The sequence below is a fragment of the Rhyacophila brunnea genome, unplaced genomic scaffold (genome assembly GCF_057557595.1).
Source record: "Rhyacophila brunnea isolate RB1 unplaced genomic scaffold, BYU_Rbru_1.0 scaffold_11, whole genome shotgun sequence".
NCBI lineage: Eukaryota > Metazoa > Arthropoda > Insecta > Trichoptera > Rhyacophilidae > Rhyacophila > Rhyacophila brunnea.
The window spans coordinates 8,936,684-8,953,293 of NW_028232763.1; the positions used below are offsets into that span (position 1 = coordinate 8,936,684).

The window sequence follows — 16,610 nt, forward strand, 5'->3', positions numbered from 1 at the left end:
GGCCTCTGCAACGAGCCCGAAACGTCGAGTAAAGAAGGCAAAAGAACACACGGTGGAAACCCAAAAGTCTACTACGATAAAAAACAACCGTGAAAGCCTCAAAAATTATATTAGTTGCCTTCTTTAAATATTTATATAAATCAGGACGAGGATTTGTTTAGATCTTAAATTATCTATTTATTAATTGTTATCTATTTAAAAAAAAAACTAAATCTTACTGTGTTAATAAATTCTTTTCCAAATTCAGCCGTCACATTACGTTAAAGAACTAGTTTCACGGTATGACAGACTATTGTAATATAAATTCGAAAGCTGATGAGTCTAATATTAAAAGTTGTATTTTAAAATGGAGTCATTGAGATTATAGAAATTGCCTGTGTTTCAAAGCACCGTAAAAGTTAACTCAGTGACTGCATCGTTTCGTGGGATTCTTTGTTTGATTTCATTTGACATTATCGACCGCAGGGATCATGATTTGGCAAAACGGCCAGGCAAACTCTGTCATTAAATAATTATTACTGTAGGTCTCAATTTCAAACGCAGCAGTTGGGTAACGAGATACCTATATTTCTGCTCGATTCACGACAGACCGCCGGTTCCAATAATGTGACTCTCAGCTGATACGATAAAATAATATTCGCAAAGCGGATTTTTAGCGATTCGATCCCAAAGATTAAGTTGGGACATTTCAAATATTTTGATACTTTTGGAAGTCTATTTTTGTGCAATGAATAGTGTAATATAATATACTATTCTATCGTTGCCAAATAATTGCTTATGTTTGACTACTATGAGATGCTTTGATAAGGAAATTAAAGAATTTCAATGAGAAAATTTATATCGTTGACCGTTTCACCTGAAGAGAATCGACTGTCACCATGAGAAATGACTCAAGCCTCTGAGGGTAATATGAGTAAGGCAAGCAGATCATCTATAGATGGAACGCCTTCGAAAAACGGTACCATTATGGTGATGAAACCTATAAGTGCGGTAAAATTAAAAGAATTAAACATTGTTTAATCCTAACCATGCTAAATGCAATTTTAACAAGATCTCACAATCTGAAGAAAATAGTGTTACCTCTACTATATTCTAATGTAAATTCTTGTAAATTAAATAATACGATAAATTATTAAGAAATACTTATTTTTATGCCAGTTAAATGAATGGTAAATAATTCACATTTATTCACGTTTATGAATGATACCAGGGCGTATGTGATAATATATCAACAAAAACTAAACTATAGTCATTACGATAAAAATAAATTGGCAAGAAACAGTTTCTCACTATAAGAACTCTTGTAGAGCTCCTAAAGATGAATATGTATATTCGTTAGATTGACAAATTCATGTCAGAAAATATTTCAGGAATATCATACAGGACGTAGATCTTAACGAATCGAACCATGGCCCCCACAAGAAGGGGGGAGGCTCACTGGGGTCTAGCCTGAAGGCTCGATCTGATAAGTGAGATAAACATACATCACAAATTTGCTCTAACGGCAAAAAAATCGCCTGCGGCGCAATTTCACATGGAGAGTATTAATATTTAAAAAATGTGTCGATAGTCAACAATTCCAAAATTCAAGTGAATGTAAATTTTAATGGATTTAAGTTTGCTAATAATAGACTGAATACCCTTAATTTCATTTCGAATACCATTAATTATTACAAAAAGCTACTATAGAGCGTCACCTTTAAAATTAGCGATATGTAGAGGGCCCCGTTTCAGGATGCAGGCCATGAATTGTACCATTGTTTGTCTAATAACAACGATACTGTAAATTCTACTGAATAATTTTTAGAGTTGCCAAGTATATAATATGTCTCTCTGAATCCAGTAGGTATTGAATAAAAATATGTATAATAAAACCAAAATTTTGTAGTGGGTTGCGTGTTTGAATCAAACGTTTGCCAAATTCAATAATGTTATACATTATTGAAAGTGAAATAAAACATGCATTTTTACAAAGTACTTGATATATTGCTAATGTTTGGGGATATCTTTGGAATTTTGAGCTATATTTTAATCTCATCTACTGTCCTGCGCTGTCTATTGGTTACTTCGTTTGTTTTTTGAATGAAACGACCGTCTGCAAGGAAATAATTAATCAGTCTACATCCGCCAACGTTCAAAAACACAGACCATTCTATTTTCATTATTGTCACAGAAAATTAGTTGTGTCTAAGAAAACATCCCTTACAGACTAAGTACTAATAGATTTACGATAAAACGCGTGAAAAACATAAGCAAATGCTTTGCAAGATTCGTATGTGCTTTTGAAATATTCCAAAGGCAGTAAGATTTGTATCACTTAATCAAGTGTGTTACGAGTAATTTCAGCTGTTTTTCTATATGTAAAAAAGACGTAGGTGTATGTTTTTTTTTGTCAATGACAATATAAAATAAAATTGACATATAATCCACTATAATATTATATTACAGATTATCGTTTTGCGATTTAGATAATATGCAGGTTATAGATTCAAGTCCCACTGGCTCGGTCAATGCGAAACGTTGTTTTTCTTTATTTCAATTTAGAGCATATAACTTGAAGGTAAAAAATAACTATGTAACAACTAACTGCCCCGGTCATAAGCGTGATTCGATACTACGATGGGTCGTACTATTATGATTTACTTTTAAAGTATAGGGTACTAAAGCAAATCATTTCGCACTGCGGATTCATTCATATCAAGCTTTATACATATGCTCTGAGATTTATATTATGTTAGGACCATACTCGCGTACGTAAAACGCTTTGCTGTCTAAAACGTTTTTTTACCCTCGTGTGTGCCCTCATTATTTAGACAAACAATCACGTACTTACTATCCCACGTATTAGTACATACGTCCGATTAATTTTATTTATGTTGTATTTACTTGACAAATAATGTTTCCAACGTAGGTAATATTTATTTTACTTTTGTAACTAAATTGAATTCAGTGTTCTTAAATCGTTAGTGAAACGGTAGAAATTATTTAATAATTTCTATAAAAGATATATCATATCTTTACGATGTATCTTTTTGAATTTAGAATTACCATTGGAAATTTAAAACAATTAAATTATTTATCGTTTTACACTTCATAAAACACGTAGGTAACTACAATATCTTATTAAAATTGCCATTACATCATTGAGATAAAGTAAAAGTTTGGTGATATTTTAAATCAAAGGGTACAAATTAATGTACAGCTGAGTTCTGCTGAACTTGCATTTAAGCGAGATTTAATATTGAAACTTATTGTCTCGGTTGGCTTGCGCATAAATTAATTAGTCACATTCTGCAAAGTTTCTGAAATTAAAGGGGGGCTGGGGGGCAGCGTGACTTTAGATTTTGGTCACAGGGGGACAGAATTGGGCACGGATGGATACTGAATGATAGCGGTCTGATCCAAAGTAGTTATTGCGGTTTCAGCCGACCGAGACAAAGGAATGGCGGCGCTTATGAAATAATTCATTATTGCTTCGATCGGCTCCTTGGGATATTTTACTGGTCAATAAACGTGTAAGATGTAGACGAATAAATGTTATTTGAGTTGAACTAACTTCTATTATTGTTTAAGTAAAAACTTCATACAGAATTATTTATTAGAAATAATAGTATTAATAATATATTTCAAATAAAGTATCTTGTATACTATAATTTTGAATCAAACATCATTTTATAAGTACCCACTTGTGGATACTTATAAGTGATGAAAGTATTTAATACATCGTACAAAAGATTTTAATATATTGCATAATTGGAGTTGTCATTATAATTGCGGTCTATAGAATCAAAACCAGAACTCTCCACAATTCAATATAGGAGTTTGTATGCATCATTTATTTATATAGTATTTTTTTTATATTTACAAATGTACCCTTGTATATAAAAAATATAATTAACTCCTAAAATATACAAGATTTTTTCAAAGTAAATTTGAAATATTGAATAATGGATAGTTCTATTTTTGATTATACCTATTCAACTCAATTAATTATTGTATGGTGAACTTTTGAGTTAACTATTAATAATACATGTTATTAAATGAATTACACAGCAGTAAAAAACTTGGGACAAAGAATAGTGGAAGTATGACCCTCAGATAACGATGATTAAAACCCACGATGGCTAAGTGGCCAATGCATCGATTTATAATGTTGTGTGTCTGGAATATATATATATATATATATATTGTCTTTCAATGTGTGTTTAGAGTATGGACCTAATAGGTTGAGTAACATCTGTTCATCGTAAAACAAAATCTCTTAATACAAAACTTCACTATATAGAGTCTCGTATGATCTTTGTGGGATCGGACTTTATCAAAATAATTAAATATAGATTACTTTGCAGGATATCAACTGATACTATAATACATTTTTACAATTTATTTATTAGAAAGGAAATTTAATACAGAAGGTAGAATGCTTAGCATTAAAAACATTGATTATAGGTACAATAATGCGATTTTTTTTGACATTTTTTTTTCATTTTTTTTTCAGGACCAGTCGTATTCCCCCCATCTCCCCCCGGCAATCCCGCTGACAGCAGCGGCGTCGTAGTAGGAGCATCAGGATACGGCTTCGTTCCCCCAAGCGCGCAAGGTAATCTACACTAAGCGAAAAAACCACCGAAAAATAGTCAATAATAATAAATTAAAAATAATTCCAAGTCACCCTCCACAACACCTCCTTCGCTTAACATATTATTTATTACCATAAAACTTCCCTAGCAAAATATGAACTCTGAAGGCCGCAAGAAATCACTTAAGATTCAAGAAAGAAGAAGAATCCCCTGTCTTCATTATCTTCGTCTTTAACATTTAATCATCATAGACTGTCTTTTTTAAATTAAAAAATATTTTTTTTCCAACTAAAAAAATACAGTAACTACTGGATTACTTATGTAAAATAGACTGATACTTATGTAAGCAATTATGTCTGTTATCATTTTTTATAAAATAAATGAAATATTTACCTACTTAAGTAGTCAAATTTTTGTTCATTAGAAGTCCCGAATTATAAATGTATTATTTATTAATGTATAATTCAATTTCATAGGCATACTCAAATATGATGGTGCTGTATTATTTGTATAGTTCCTGTGTGTTTTAATCTAATTTTGTCTTAAGTAAATGAGTATTGTATTGTGTATAATAATTATTTATGTGAAGTAAAAATTGGTTTTTCAATTTGAGTGTGTTTGTTTCAGTCATTTTTATTTATGTTTTCATACGAATTGTAGTCATAATGCTTAGTCTGTAAGTATAATTGTAATAAATTAAAATAAACTCAGTTGTGTTTTTGTGATTTAAATGTGCAATAAATAATTTATGTATTAGTTATATGATGCAAGTGATGTACAAGTTGCTCAAATAAATAAATCATAATACATGTATTGAATTCTATAACATAGAAACTGTGGTGTGTTTTATTTAAAATATTCTAAATAATATTATATGTCACATGTTAACATGTATACAATGCAAAATTTTTAAGAAATACAAATATCTACATACTCAAGCACTTACATAAAATAACACAAATTTCATTACATTACAACACCTAAGGTAAAACCTTTTTCAGAACACAAACTTTAATATAATATATATTATACATTACTCTTAATATAAATGTTATCTGTGCAGTGCGTAAGGCGCTGTCCTGTCATCTGGGAGTTCCGGGTTTGATTCTCGATGAAGACACACTATATTTTTATGTGAATTTCTTAAAGATTGGGTGTTAACCTACACTACTATCGTTGAACCTCTTCGCATGTTGTAGTGTTAAAAGAATATATTATTATATTAATATTAATCGGTAGATCAATACAATTTAAACGTAACATATAGATAGAGTAAATTTAATTTTAATTAAGTCATATAAGTAGGTACTTAATTATTTTTGAATTAAATGATGGATTATAAAAGTTTAAATGTTTACTTAATTATTATAAAGTGTTGATATATATTATAACAACAATTATTTTGTTATATTAAATTAAGTTAAAAATTAATATTCAATATTAGTACATTATTTTAACGCTCTTATATTAAATGAAAAAAATATTCTATGAGAATGTGTTAGGAAATAAAGGCTTGCTAAAATTAATTATGAATGGTTTTTATAGATTACAGTTGGAAAAAATAGTGTTTGCTAAATAATATTTAAAAGTTTGAATTTGTGGACCCCTCGTTAAAAAGCTCCTGCGCGGACACCTAAATCTGTCTTGATGAAAGTTATATTAATATTTAAAAAAAAATACATGTAAGGTACTATACAAGTATTATAATTTATAAAAATAAAAGTAGAGAGTTGGTATTGATAGGTAGATAAGATAAATTGGAAAATATTAAAAGAACTGATGTAATGAAAAAATATAAGTCAATGTTTGACAGAAATCAGTAATAAGTATGTTCAAGTATATACCACTATTAAATATATATATATAAAGAGATAGTAGACTTGTTAAACTTCTTAAAATAAAATTTTCTCAAAGTCGATCAAAATTTCATAAAAATATATACTTTAGAAATATTGATAGATTAGTATAAACTTATATTAGAAAGCTTAATACAGATGGTTAGAAAAGATAGAAACGGTTAGAAAAGATAGATAAATGTACGTATCTATATGAAAACTCATTCTTTCTAACACCTTTATGGTTATTACAATATCAGTGGCAAAACGTGGAGGTAGGCTGTTAATATCCGACATACATAGTGCAAACTAAACTTTGTCAATCATACGAATTCGTTTTCATTGGACTAAGACTACAATGTGTAGATAGTATTTTTGTTAGTTTTTAAAATTAAATTAAACCTGCTATAAAGGCATAGTGAATAATAGTCAAAAAATATCCGCTTATAAACAAAATATCTAAAATTTTGCCATTAAACCATACATAATTTTAGATATTTTATAGAGAGAAGAATATTTTTTATCAATTATAGTTTGGTTAGGCAGGGTTTAGTTAATTAAAAAAAAAACTAACCCACATCATCAGCTGTAATAATATGTGCTTATTCTTAATTCAACGAAAAAAGATCTTAAGTATGACTGAAAAAGAATGCATTTTTTTTGTCGGATCGCCATAGCATACGTGAAATATTATGATTTCGTTTAGGCAGAGTTTAATAATTGAAATTAAAAACTAAATAGCACCATCTTCACTGGAAAAAAAAAGTGTGACAGACAAAGTTTAGTGTGCACTATTTATGTCGAATCTTAACAGCCTACCTCTATCCTTTGCCACTGTATTATTTATAATATGCATTCGGCTTTGTATAATAAAAATTACATTAATTTTTAAATTTTCCTTTACTATATGCGTTTAATTTAGACTAGTTCGTTAACATTATTTGCCTGCGACAAATTTTTGACATGTTAATACAAGTACGTATCCAAAAATTCCGTAATAATTAAGCAGAGTGAATCGTATCGGAATGGAAATAAGGAAAAAGGTAAATAGAAAGCTACGCTGTTTTATCGAGTTTATTTTGAAACGCAAACAATTTGCGATCCTTCGCAGCGGCAAACCCAATATGACTGAGTGCTTTTTCATAAAGAACAGTAGGGCATTTTATTTAGGACACCCCAACAACTCAGTGTTCAAAAATCAACGTGCCCATACATGATTTATTTTATAATATGATAACTATTTAATTTGTTTAAAAATATCATTTCAATATAGGTAAAAACGAAGTCTTCTCTCTAGTCTATTAAGGTAAGGAACCAGGGAACTCAGAAATCATGGGAACTGAAATACCTAACGGGTAAGGCGATAGCAGATAACCGACTCGAGTAAGGAAGAATCCGGGTTAAACTTACACACGGGTCAAGAATACATTATACGTCGAATACTGAAAACTGCTCTCGTTTAAGCAATTACGCTCATTTACTGTTGGTGTATTACACACACTATTGCACGTGCATAATGCGTGCTTCATTTTCGTAGGACACTCACACATTCAAAACCCTGCTTCAGAATGCGGCGTATTGAATATAGCCTATCGGTATTCTATTTATTATCTGTTCTGTGGGTATAGCAATTCCTCTAAAAAGATGAAAAAAAATCTTTTTAATAAATCTAAAAAATACCACTAAAATAGAAAGCAGTATCAATTTAGCTAAATATAAATTATCGGTCTACTGTTGAGCTTTTCGACTATTTAAATAAATTCTACAAATAAAGGATTAGGTAGGTAGATACTAATCAAAATATACTACTATATTAATTGATTAAAGTTTTACTATGCAATTTGAATCGGTATTAGAAGTCCATGTTTTGTCTTTCAGCATCCTCGGGTGGCATAAATACCTAGAAAGTATATTATTAAAATTTCATCGAGTATCAATCGATGATTGTCTATTACTGTAGTTTGATGTTAATCCAACTGATTGGTAATCAAGAGATATAGATTTAAGTTTCAATTAGGTCATGTCGTCTTAAGCTTTTATTTTATTATTTTGTAGATTGGGTATATAGATAGATAGCCTCATAGTGTAGACTGTTTGTTTCTGAAGTAGTGTTGCAGGTTCAATCCCGCGATTGGTAAAAAATATATGTTATGATACAGTGCAATGTATTGGCTACCTAGTTAAAAGTGCCATGCCAATATGCTCCGCTTAGGAATGAAAATGGTAATTTACTTATAATAATTATTTGTAAGTATTGTTGAATTACTTAGAAAACAAGTTTTCACAAAAATTATCAACGTTCAGTATAAAACCTTTATTTATGCATTATGCCCACGATTGCTGCGCGGCTTAAGCATCAGCCTATAGCATCGTTGGTCCCAGGTTCAAATCCTGGGTCTAGCAAGCACACAATATATTGTTTTTCAATTTGTGTATGAGTCAGAGTATGGACCTAATAGATTAAGCAAGTGGCTGACATCCATTTCTTGTAAAAACAAAATCTGTTAATACAAACCTCCACTCTGCGGAGGCCCATATGATCCTATATGGATCGGACATGGTTGGAAAAAAAATATATTAGTGGTTTTAGAAAAGGCATAGAACTTTAATTATACAAGGTCGTGCAGATAATATATTATATAAAAATATATATATGAATAAAAAAAGAAATCAGTATACATAATATTTTCCCGACCATGTCCGATCCTAATAGGATTATAATATGGGCCTCCACAGGGTGGAGGTTTGTATTAACAGATTTTGTTTTTACGAGAAATGGATGTCAGCCACTTGCTCAACCTATTAGGTACATAGCCTGACTCACACACAAATTGAAAAACAATATGTGTACTTGCCAGACCCAGGATTCGAACCTGGGACCCACGGCGTGATAGTCCAACGCTTAAGCCGCGCGGCCACCGTGGGCGTTAAAATAATATTTAAGGAATAATAATTTAATATTACAAATAAACAACTTTTCAGTAACACTGTATCTGGAGTACGTATACCTGTAAAACTGGATTTTACTCCCCATATCAAAGTTGATATACGTCCACCAAGGTCTACGTCTCTAATCAAATAAAAATCAGTTTGTACGTTGAATTGTATCTAGGTAACGCATAATAACAGAGGTACGGTATTGTATTATGTTTCCATCTATGTCCCCTTTCCCTTTGATTGCAGTGGTCACTTTTGATATGGAGACAGATTTCAATAACGATAACTCAGTCAGTGACCACCCCATTTATTAAATTCCAAAATGGCTCCTTGTAAATTTGATTAAATGGCGAATATTTCATACGCAATGCTTATTTCCGTGAAATTTGATTAAAAATAAAGTGATGGCACTCTGTTTAATACATTCAAACCTTTATTTAACAAACAAATTGTTGTATCGCAGTCTTTCTAGGCAATCTAGATGGATACATTTTTAAAAAACGTGAGACAAAAATTATAAATTTAGATTTAAAAAAGGAAGCAAATTTGTTTAGTAGTAAAATTCAATAAAGGTGTCATTATTGTGAATCGTCATTCAGAAATTGAGGAACGTGATGAGGTTTAGGAGTACATCTGTATGCAAAAGAAAAAGCGAGTTAGTTGAATATGTATGCTAAATAATAACGTTCGTATCCTTTTATTTTCTCAAAAGTGTTTTCAAAAATTATGTAATAGTATAATATTCAATAATAAAAATGGTACATTCTTAAATATTGTGAATTATTCGTTGAATAAAAAAAGTAACTAATTAAAAATCATTAGCAAGGAAGCTACAACACTAAAGTATCTTGGAGTGATCCGTGACGTCGGTTAGTAATTAAAGTAATACCTACTTTGATTTAAAATAAAATAGCCGATAGCCAATAGCAGCTCATTTTAGAAAATGTTTCAGAGAGTTATTATAAGAGCCATTAGTTAAGATTTGTCGTAATTAAATATAGTACCTTTAGCATAGTGGTATATGTGCGTGGGCACGAAACCCGGGAGATGCAGGTTCGAAAATATTTTTTCTATTGGTTTTAATATATTTTCTCAGAAGTGTTTTCAAAAATTATGTATGTCCAATAACGTATCCGTTTATGAAGTCGAGTCTACAGTTTGAATAAGGGTCTGGTAAATTTAGTATGCTTGAATCCAGAGCATTGAATATTCGAAAAAATCTTTTATGAAGACCTTCGAGAAGTGATTGTCATCTACATCAGATTTTAGAGCCAATAAAAAATCTATAATGCATTATTTATAAATATAAATGTGATAAATCGAACCAAGTTACTGGATTAAAAATTTTCATCCTGAATCAGTCCAAAACACATTATTCTTTTTTTTCGACCATGTCCGATCCTAATAAGGATCATGTGGGCCTCCACAGGGTGGAGGTTTGTATTAACAGATTTAGTTTTTACGAGAAATGGATGTTAGCCATTTGCTCCACATATTAGCTACATACTCTGACTCATACATAATTTGAAAAACAATATGGGTAAAAAACAAAACAGACCCAGACCTTAAGCCGCTCGGCCATCGTGGGTAATTGTTCTTTTAGCTCTCCTGAAAAGTAGTTATTTTAGACTATCTACGTTTTTCTGTGATACGCAAATATTAAAAGCGTTCATCTCACTGTCATAATTTTGGACGTATCATAAATAAAGTCACATATTATATTAACAGAAAAATGATGAAAAGTTAGTATACAAGACAATATCACATGAGATTGATCTGAGTGCGGAATTGGAATCTGGGACCCACGGATTCTGAGATGGATGGATATTTCGTCCATCACTAAATCGTAGGCGCTTTAAAGTGTATAAAAAAAATTGAATGCAATGCATTACTAAGTGATGGTAAAAAGAAAACCTTCCATTTTTATAATAATTATTGACTTCTATTCAGTAAGATATTTAAGCGGTTTGGTTAGTGGTATTTCTTTTCTGGTTCGTTTTTATTTATTCACTATTCTAAAAAAAATATATGTTGTTAAGTTGTTGGTATTTAAAAATATTGTGCGAGATGAGACACTAATAATATCAATCACGAATGTAAAACAAAATAAAATTATACATCCAGAAGGTAATCCAATGGTATTTGAAATCCGGATTCTAATAAAAATACCTTATATAAAACTGAAAAGGAGACTTGTTGGAAAGACAAAAAAAAACAAATTAAAATATCAGTTTTAATTCACATCACAAAATATTAAATTAATAAAAAAAAATTGCAACGAAAAAAATATGCACACACTTTTTAAATTATTATCACACACAAATAACATTTTGAAAAAAATAATCCAAGCAATAAATCACGATAGTCAAATTAATTAAATTTTAAGTGAGCCTGGTATCTAGAATTTTTTATGATAAGGCTACATTTTCCGGTATAGTTAAATATACATAAAAAGTTGCTTTAAATATATATATACCACACTAGGTATTAGTTAATAATAATAGACGTCATGTACATAAAAAAAATCACAATAAGTTTTACCCATAAATATAAGGTAATATGTACACCTAATTAATATTATATTAAACAGTGTTAGTCAAACTATTATTCTTTAAATATGTAGTATAGAATACGCGTAATATATTCTGATGGCTTAGGTGCAGGTAATGAATATTCCATCTACATCCAGTACCAAAGTATTTTTTAAATAACGCTTTATTAAATTGCATAAAATGATCGAAAATCGCTGTTGTGATATTTAAATAATATTTGTTTAAGTATTTATTTATTAAAAAAAATACAGTATTATGACATAGCGATGATTGGCTAATACGCCATAAAGTATGCAAAAAATAGTAGTAATAAATAAAAGGACATGTACTAGTCAAAATAGCAAGAAAACTATATGATAGAGTAATAAATAAGTATAAACATACTAACATATTTGACATAGCCATAATAAATAATATATTATATAACAAAAATAGAGACGGCTCTATCTTTATGGCTGTAACGTTAATAAACGATAGCCATAACGGGAAATATTTAAATACGTAGGTACCAATATTTGTTTTTATTTTGTGAATACATTATTATGCATTAAATGTCTTTTAAATACATTTGTAGAGAAATTTTAGGATTCCTGGAGATTGCATGACATCGTAGAGTAGCCTCGACTGGGATAATATTAGAATTTTTAAATAATTAAATGTATGTACGGTAGTGTATTATATTTATCAATAATTCACGTACTACATTAAATTTATAAATATTAATATATTATAATACACTGTAATATTTCGAGGTTTATTGTAAAAGGCTCCGGAGTTAACATTTTGAGAAACACTAGTTTTAACATAATAAAAAATGACACACCCACCTATGTGTTTCATTTATTTACATTAAATTGTGACGTGTGTCTATAAAAAATACTTAATTGTAATAATATATTGCCACGTATATATCATAAGATACTTTTTTTCCTTGTACGTTTAATAATGATATGCAAATATATAACGATATTTTATTGTTGTAAGGCGTTTGAATATAACATTGAGTTGCTATGGTAAACTTTCCGTTTCTAAAAGAATAAGTGTATTCGCATTTGAACGGTATGGTGTGTAATAATATAGTAGTTATTCACCTTTTAATGACTTATGTATGAAATTAATTATTGCTGACTTTCAACTTCAGTGGTCATTTAACAGTTTACTAGTAGTAGTTATACTTTGTTGGTACTAAAAAATCTGTACATGTATATATATATATATATATATATAATGTATTGATAACATAAAATTAAAATAGGAATAATTCTATAATTAAGTAATATTATGTAGCATATTTATGAATCAGTTCTGATTGATACAATTTAACAAAAAGCTGCTACCCTAAGGGCGTTTGATTTTCTATTTTATTATATGGTGGGGTGCTAATGGAAGAAATATGATGCGGTGGCAAAAAGCTCGCGGATTATATTTGCATTAAGAAAATTTGAATATTTGCAACAAAAAGCTTCAAAATCCGTATCGAGCGACACTCATCATGGCAATGACACTTGTCAGATTAACATGGAAAAAAGATTGTATGAGATTCACTGAGCTAAAAATATAAAATGCTCAAATATTTATTCAAATTGAGCGAAACTCCGGAGAGGATTAAAATATCAATTTCTCGTTTTATGGTATGAGTATTTGATAGCTTCTCTCACTTATTTTGCTTTTATTCTACGAGTATTTTAAAAATAAATTCATTAAGAATACTGGAGTTTGTCCCGACTCCCGAGTCATCCAGACTGTATTCGACTGTAGATCCGTCACATTCCATATTGTAATACTTCAAGGTTCGTCCGATTAACACCAGCTGTAGTAGTACATGGTGGTCAATATTAATTTAACTGTATGCCGTCATTTAAATGAATGCATGATAAATGATTATTTATGAAGATTACCTATATTTATAAAAAAAAACATTACAAAACTTACTAATGATTATATATAGACTACCAGGAAATATTGCGCTTAATGGTTTGAAAATAAAATTATTAATGGCGTTGTTAATTTTGACTTGACACAGTTTCCATAATTTTTGACAAATACTTCGATACTTTGATATCAATACTTTCTTTCGATATGATATCGAATCTGTCTATTCGATATGACTTCCACCATTTTAAAAATAAAGCCCCTATCTCGGATCCCAGATGAACCTCTAACAGGACTCAAAACGTTATAGAATTTTAGAGGCCATCGATCCGATTTTTTCTTAACAGGCGGTTTAGAACAAAACGTAGAACATTACAAAATGAGAGATGATAGCTAAAAAATGTCCTGGCAATGAATCTGAATATAATTGTTATTGAGAAGAAAACCATGTTGACAGGAAAAAATGTGAAATGAGGTTAAAGAAAAAAAGGCATTGACTTCGAACTTGGACGGAGATTTTTATTGCTGATAATTTAACCTAAAATAAATGGCCCCCAATAAATACTGGAGAAAAAAATATTTTATATTTGTCTATGGATTCTTCCAAGAAAATTTGGACAGCGACGTGAATGAGGATGACAAGTATTTGGAGGAGCAAGAGCATAACTAGATACGCTTAAGGATGTCTAGTACAATCCTTAATCTTCTCCATGTGCATTTGCGGTGCGGAAATATGGACATGGTTGAACAATTTTGATTTGTGGTGCTAGAAGACGATGCTCCGAATTTCATTTATATCCAAGCGCATAAACTCCTATATACTGTATAACCAAGATATGCTCTCAACGTTTTGCATAAGATGCATACTTGTACTTCATTTATATGATTGAAATTGAGGTTGATAGTCACAGAAAAAGTCAAAAGTCGAAGAGGACGTGGACGAATCATAACTCAATAGAGTGGTTAGTCAAAAGAATCTACAGAGTTTGAGTGAGAAGTGAATGATTGTTGAACGTAATGGAGCTGTTCCGATCAGTGGAATTTGCGACCCTCAACGTAAATGACGTTGATAATTACACAGAAAAAATCAATGTAGCTATTAACAAGAAAACATGTCATTATTTATTATCTACATTGACTATAGAATTTATTAATAATATTTACTTGGTGATTACGATGAATATGTGTGAGAATTTATGTATTTACTGAATCATGATTTATTACATCAAATATTAATCAATTCGTGAGAGTTTTCATAAGATGTAATTTTAATAGTACGTATGCATGAGAACATAATATTTTTAATGTTATATTATTAGGACGCTGTGAGAATTTTTCTATAATATAATAAATCCAACCCGCTGAGTGCAGCGAAACGTATGAAATCGTAAAATGCGAGTCTGATCTTGTAAATTTTGACGTGACGTTAAAGCCTCGGTAATGGAAATCACCTTTAAATGTCATTCTTAAGTGATAAAGGTCAAGACGTAGAAAGGGGGATTCCTTCGATCATTCTACACTAGACGTTTCTTGATGAATACTAGGGAGGGTTATCGACTCGCCTGTAGATTAAATTTAAGGAGCTTTCGCATAAATAATAATAATTCAACCGGCCAAAGTAATGGTTTAAATATTCCCAAACATCTTGAAAATTGAAATATAAAATTAATTAGCGTTTATTGTTTAATTATCAGGAAATTTTATAATTAAACGATTTCGAAGTCTTAATTAAAATTAAATATTCATAATTAGTACCATTTTGTATTTACAAAGCTATGAGAAAGTAATATTATTACTATAGACTAAAAGTACTTGTTCGACATTGAATTAAAACTGTTCGTAGAATTTTATGATTAAAATTCAAGAGCATACTGTTATAAAAATGAGACTTTATATAACATTAAATATAAGCTGAAAAATTATTACCGATGTCAACGGTTAAATTAACTGCAAATCACTACACACCTTAATTTATTTGTAGCAAAATTGTCACTTGTTCTCCGAGTTTTATTTAACCAATCCCCAGACATACGAATCGTTACGATAAACAAGTTATTTTACTCTTTCTATTATAATAAATAAATAAAATAAAATAAAGAAACCTTTTATTTCTTACAAACAAAAATGTAAATAACAGTGAATTGACTAAATCTAATGTATATATAACCTATGAATATATCTATTCTGTATATATATCTTATCTATGATTGTATTTTTTTCCTTTTCTTTCTTTTTCTATCTAGTTTATATAATATTAATTATTTTTTTTTTTTTTAATTTTTGTATAATACGAGTATATTAAGATTTTTATTATGTATATAATATTAATAAATAATGTTTATATAATAAACAGGTGTATTTAACGTTTATATTAGCATATATTTTGTAATTGTAACTTAAATAATATTTTTAATGCTAAGATACTAGTTAGTTTGGTTTGCAAGAATCCCTCTTCGGGTGAAGGCCTCCTCCAAAGAGTCCCACTGGCTTTTTGGCTATTTGTGGCCAATTTGGTCCCGCTGTCTTTGTGATGTCGTCTTGCCATCTCGCACGGGGTCTTCCTCTGTAGCGTTTCCCTTCTGGGCCGTTCCATGAAGTAATTTTTTCGCGAATATTTTGTTGCACTGTGTATATTACATATTAATTAGATACGTACATATTTTTTTTCTTAATATTCTAGCTGCGTTGAATAAATACATTTTAATCTGTATATTTGAAATTATTATTTATATTATGTACATATTAAAAAAATAATTCTAGTCTGTATATTTTTTTAATAATCTGAATTTAAAGCAAAATTCAATATCAAAAAGGCATCTCGTAGTTCTTGCAAG

The 16,610-nt window shown here is 29.8% G+C and overlaps 1 protein-coding gene across 1 annotated transcript in view; it reads left to right on the forward strand.

The window, feature by feature from the left end:
- LOC147078335 (uncharacterized) overlaps window positions 1–5,411 on the forward strand; it is a 41,262-nt gene extending 35,851 nt beyond the window's left edge. The window contains exon 3 of the mRNA XM_085960541.1: window positions 4,499–5,411. Coding sequence (XP_085816667.1) covers window positions 4,499–4,614 — 116 coding nt within the window. The 3' untranslated portion in view covers window positions 4,615–5,411. The remainder of the gene's footprint in view (window positions 1–4,498) is intronic.
- Window positions 5,412–16,610: the final 11,199 nt, after the last annotated feature.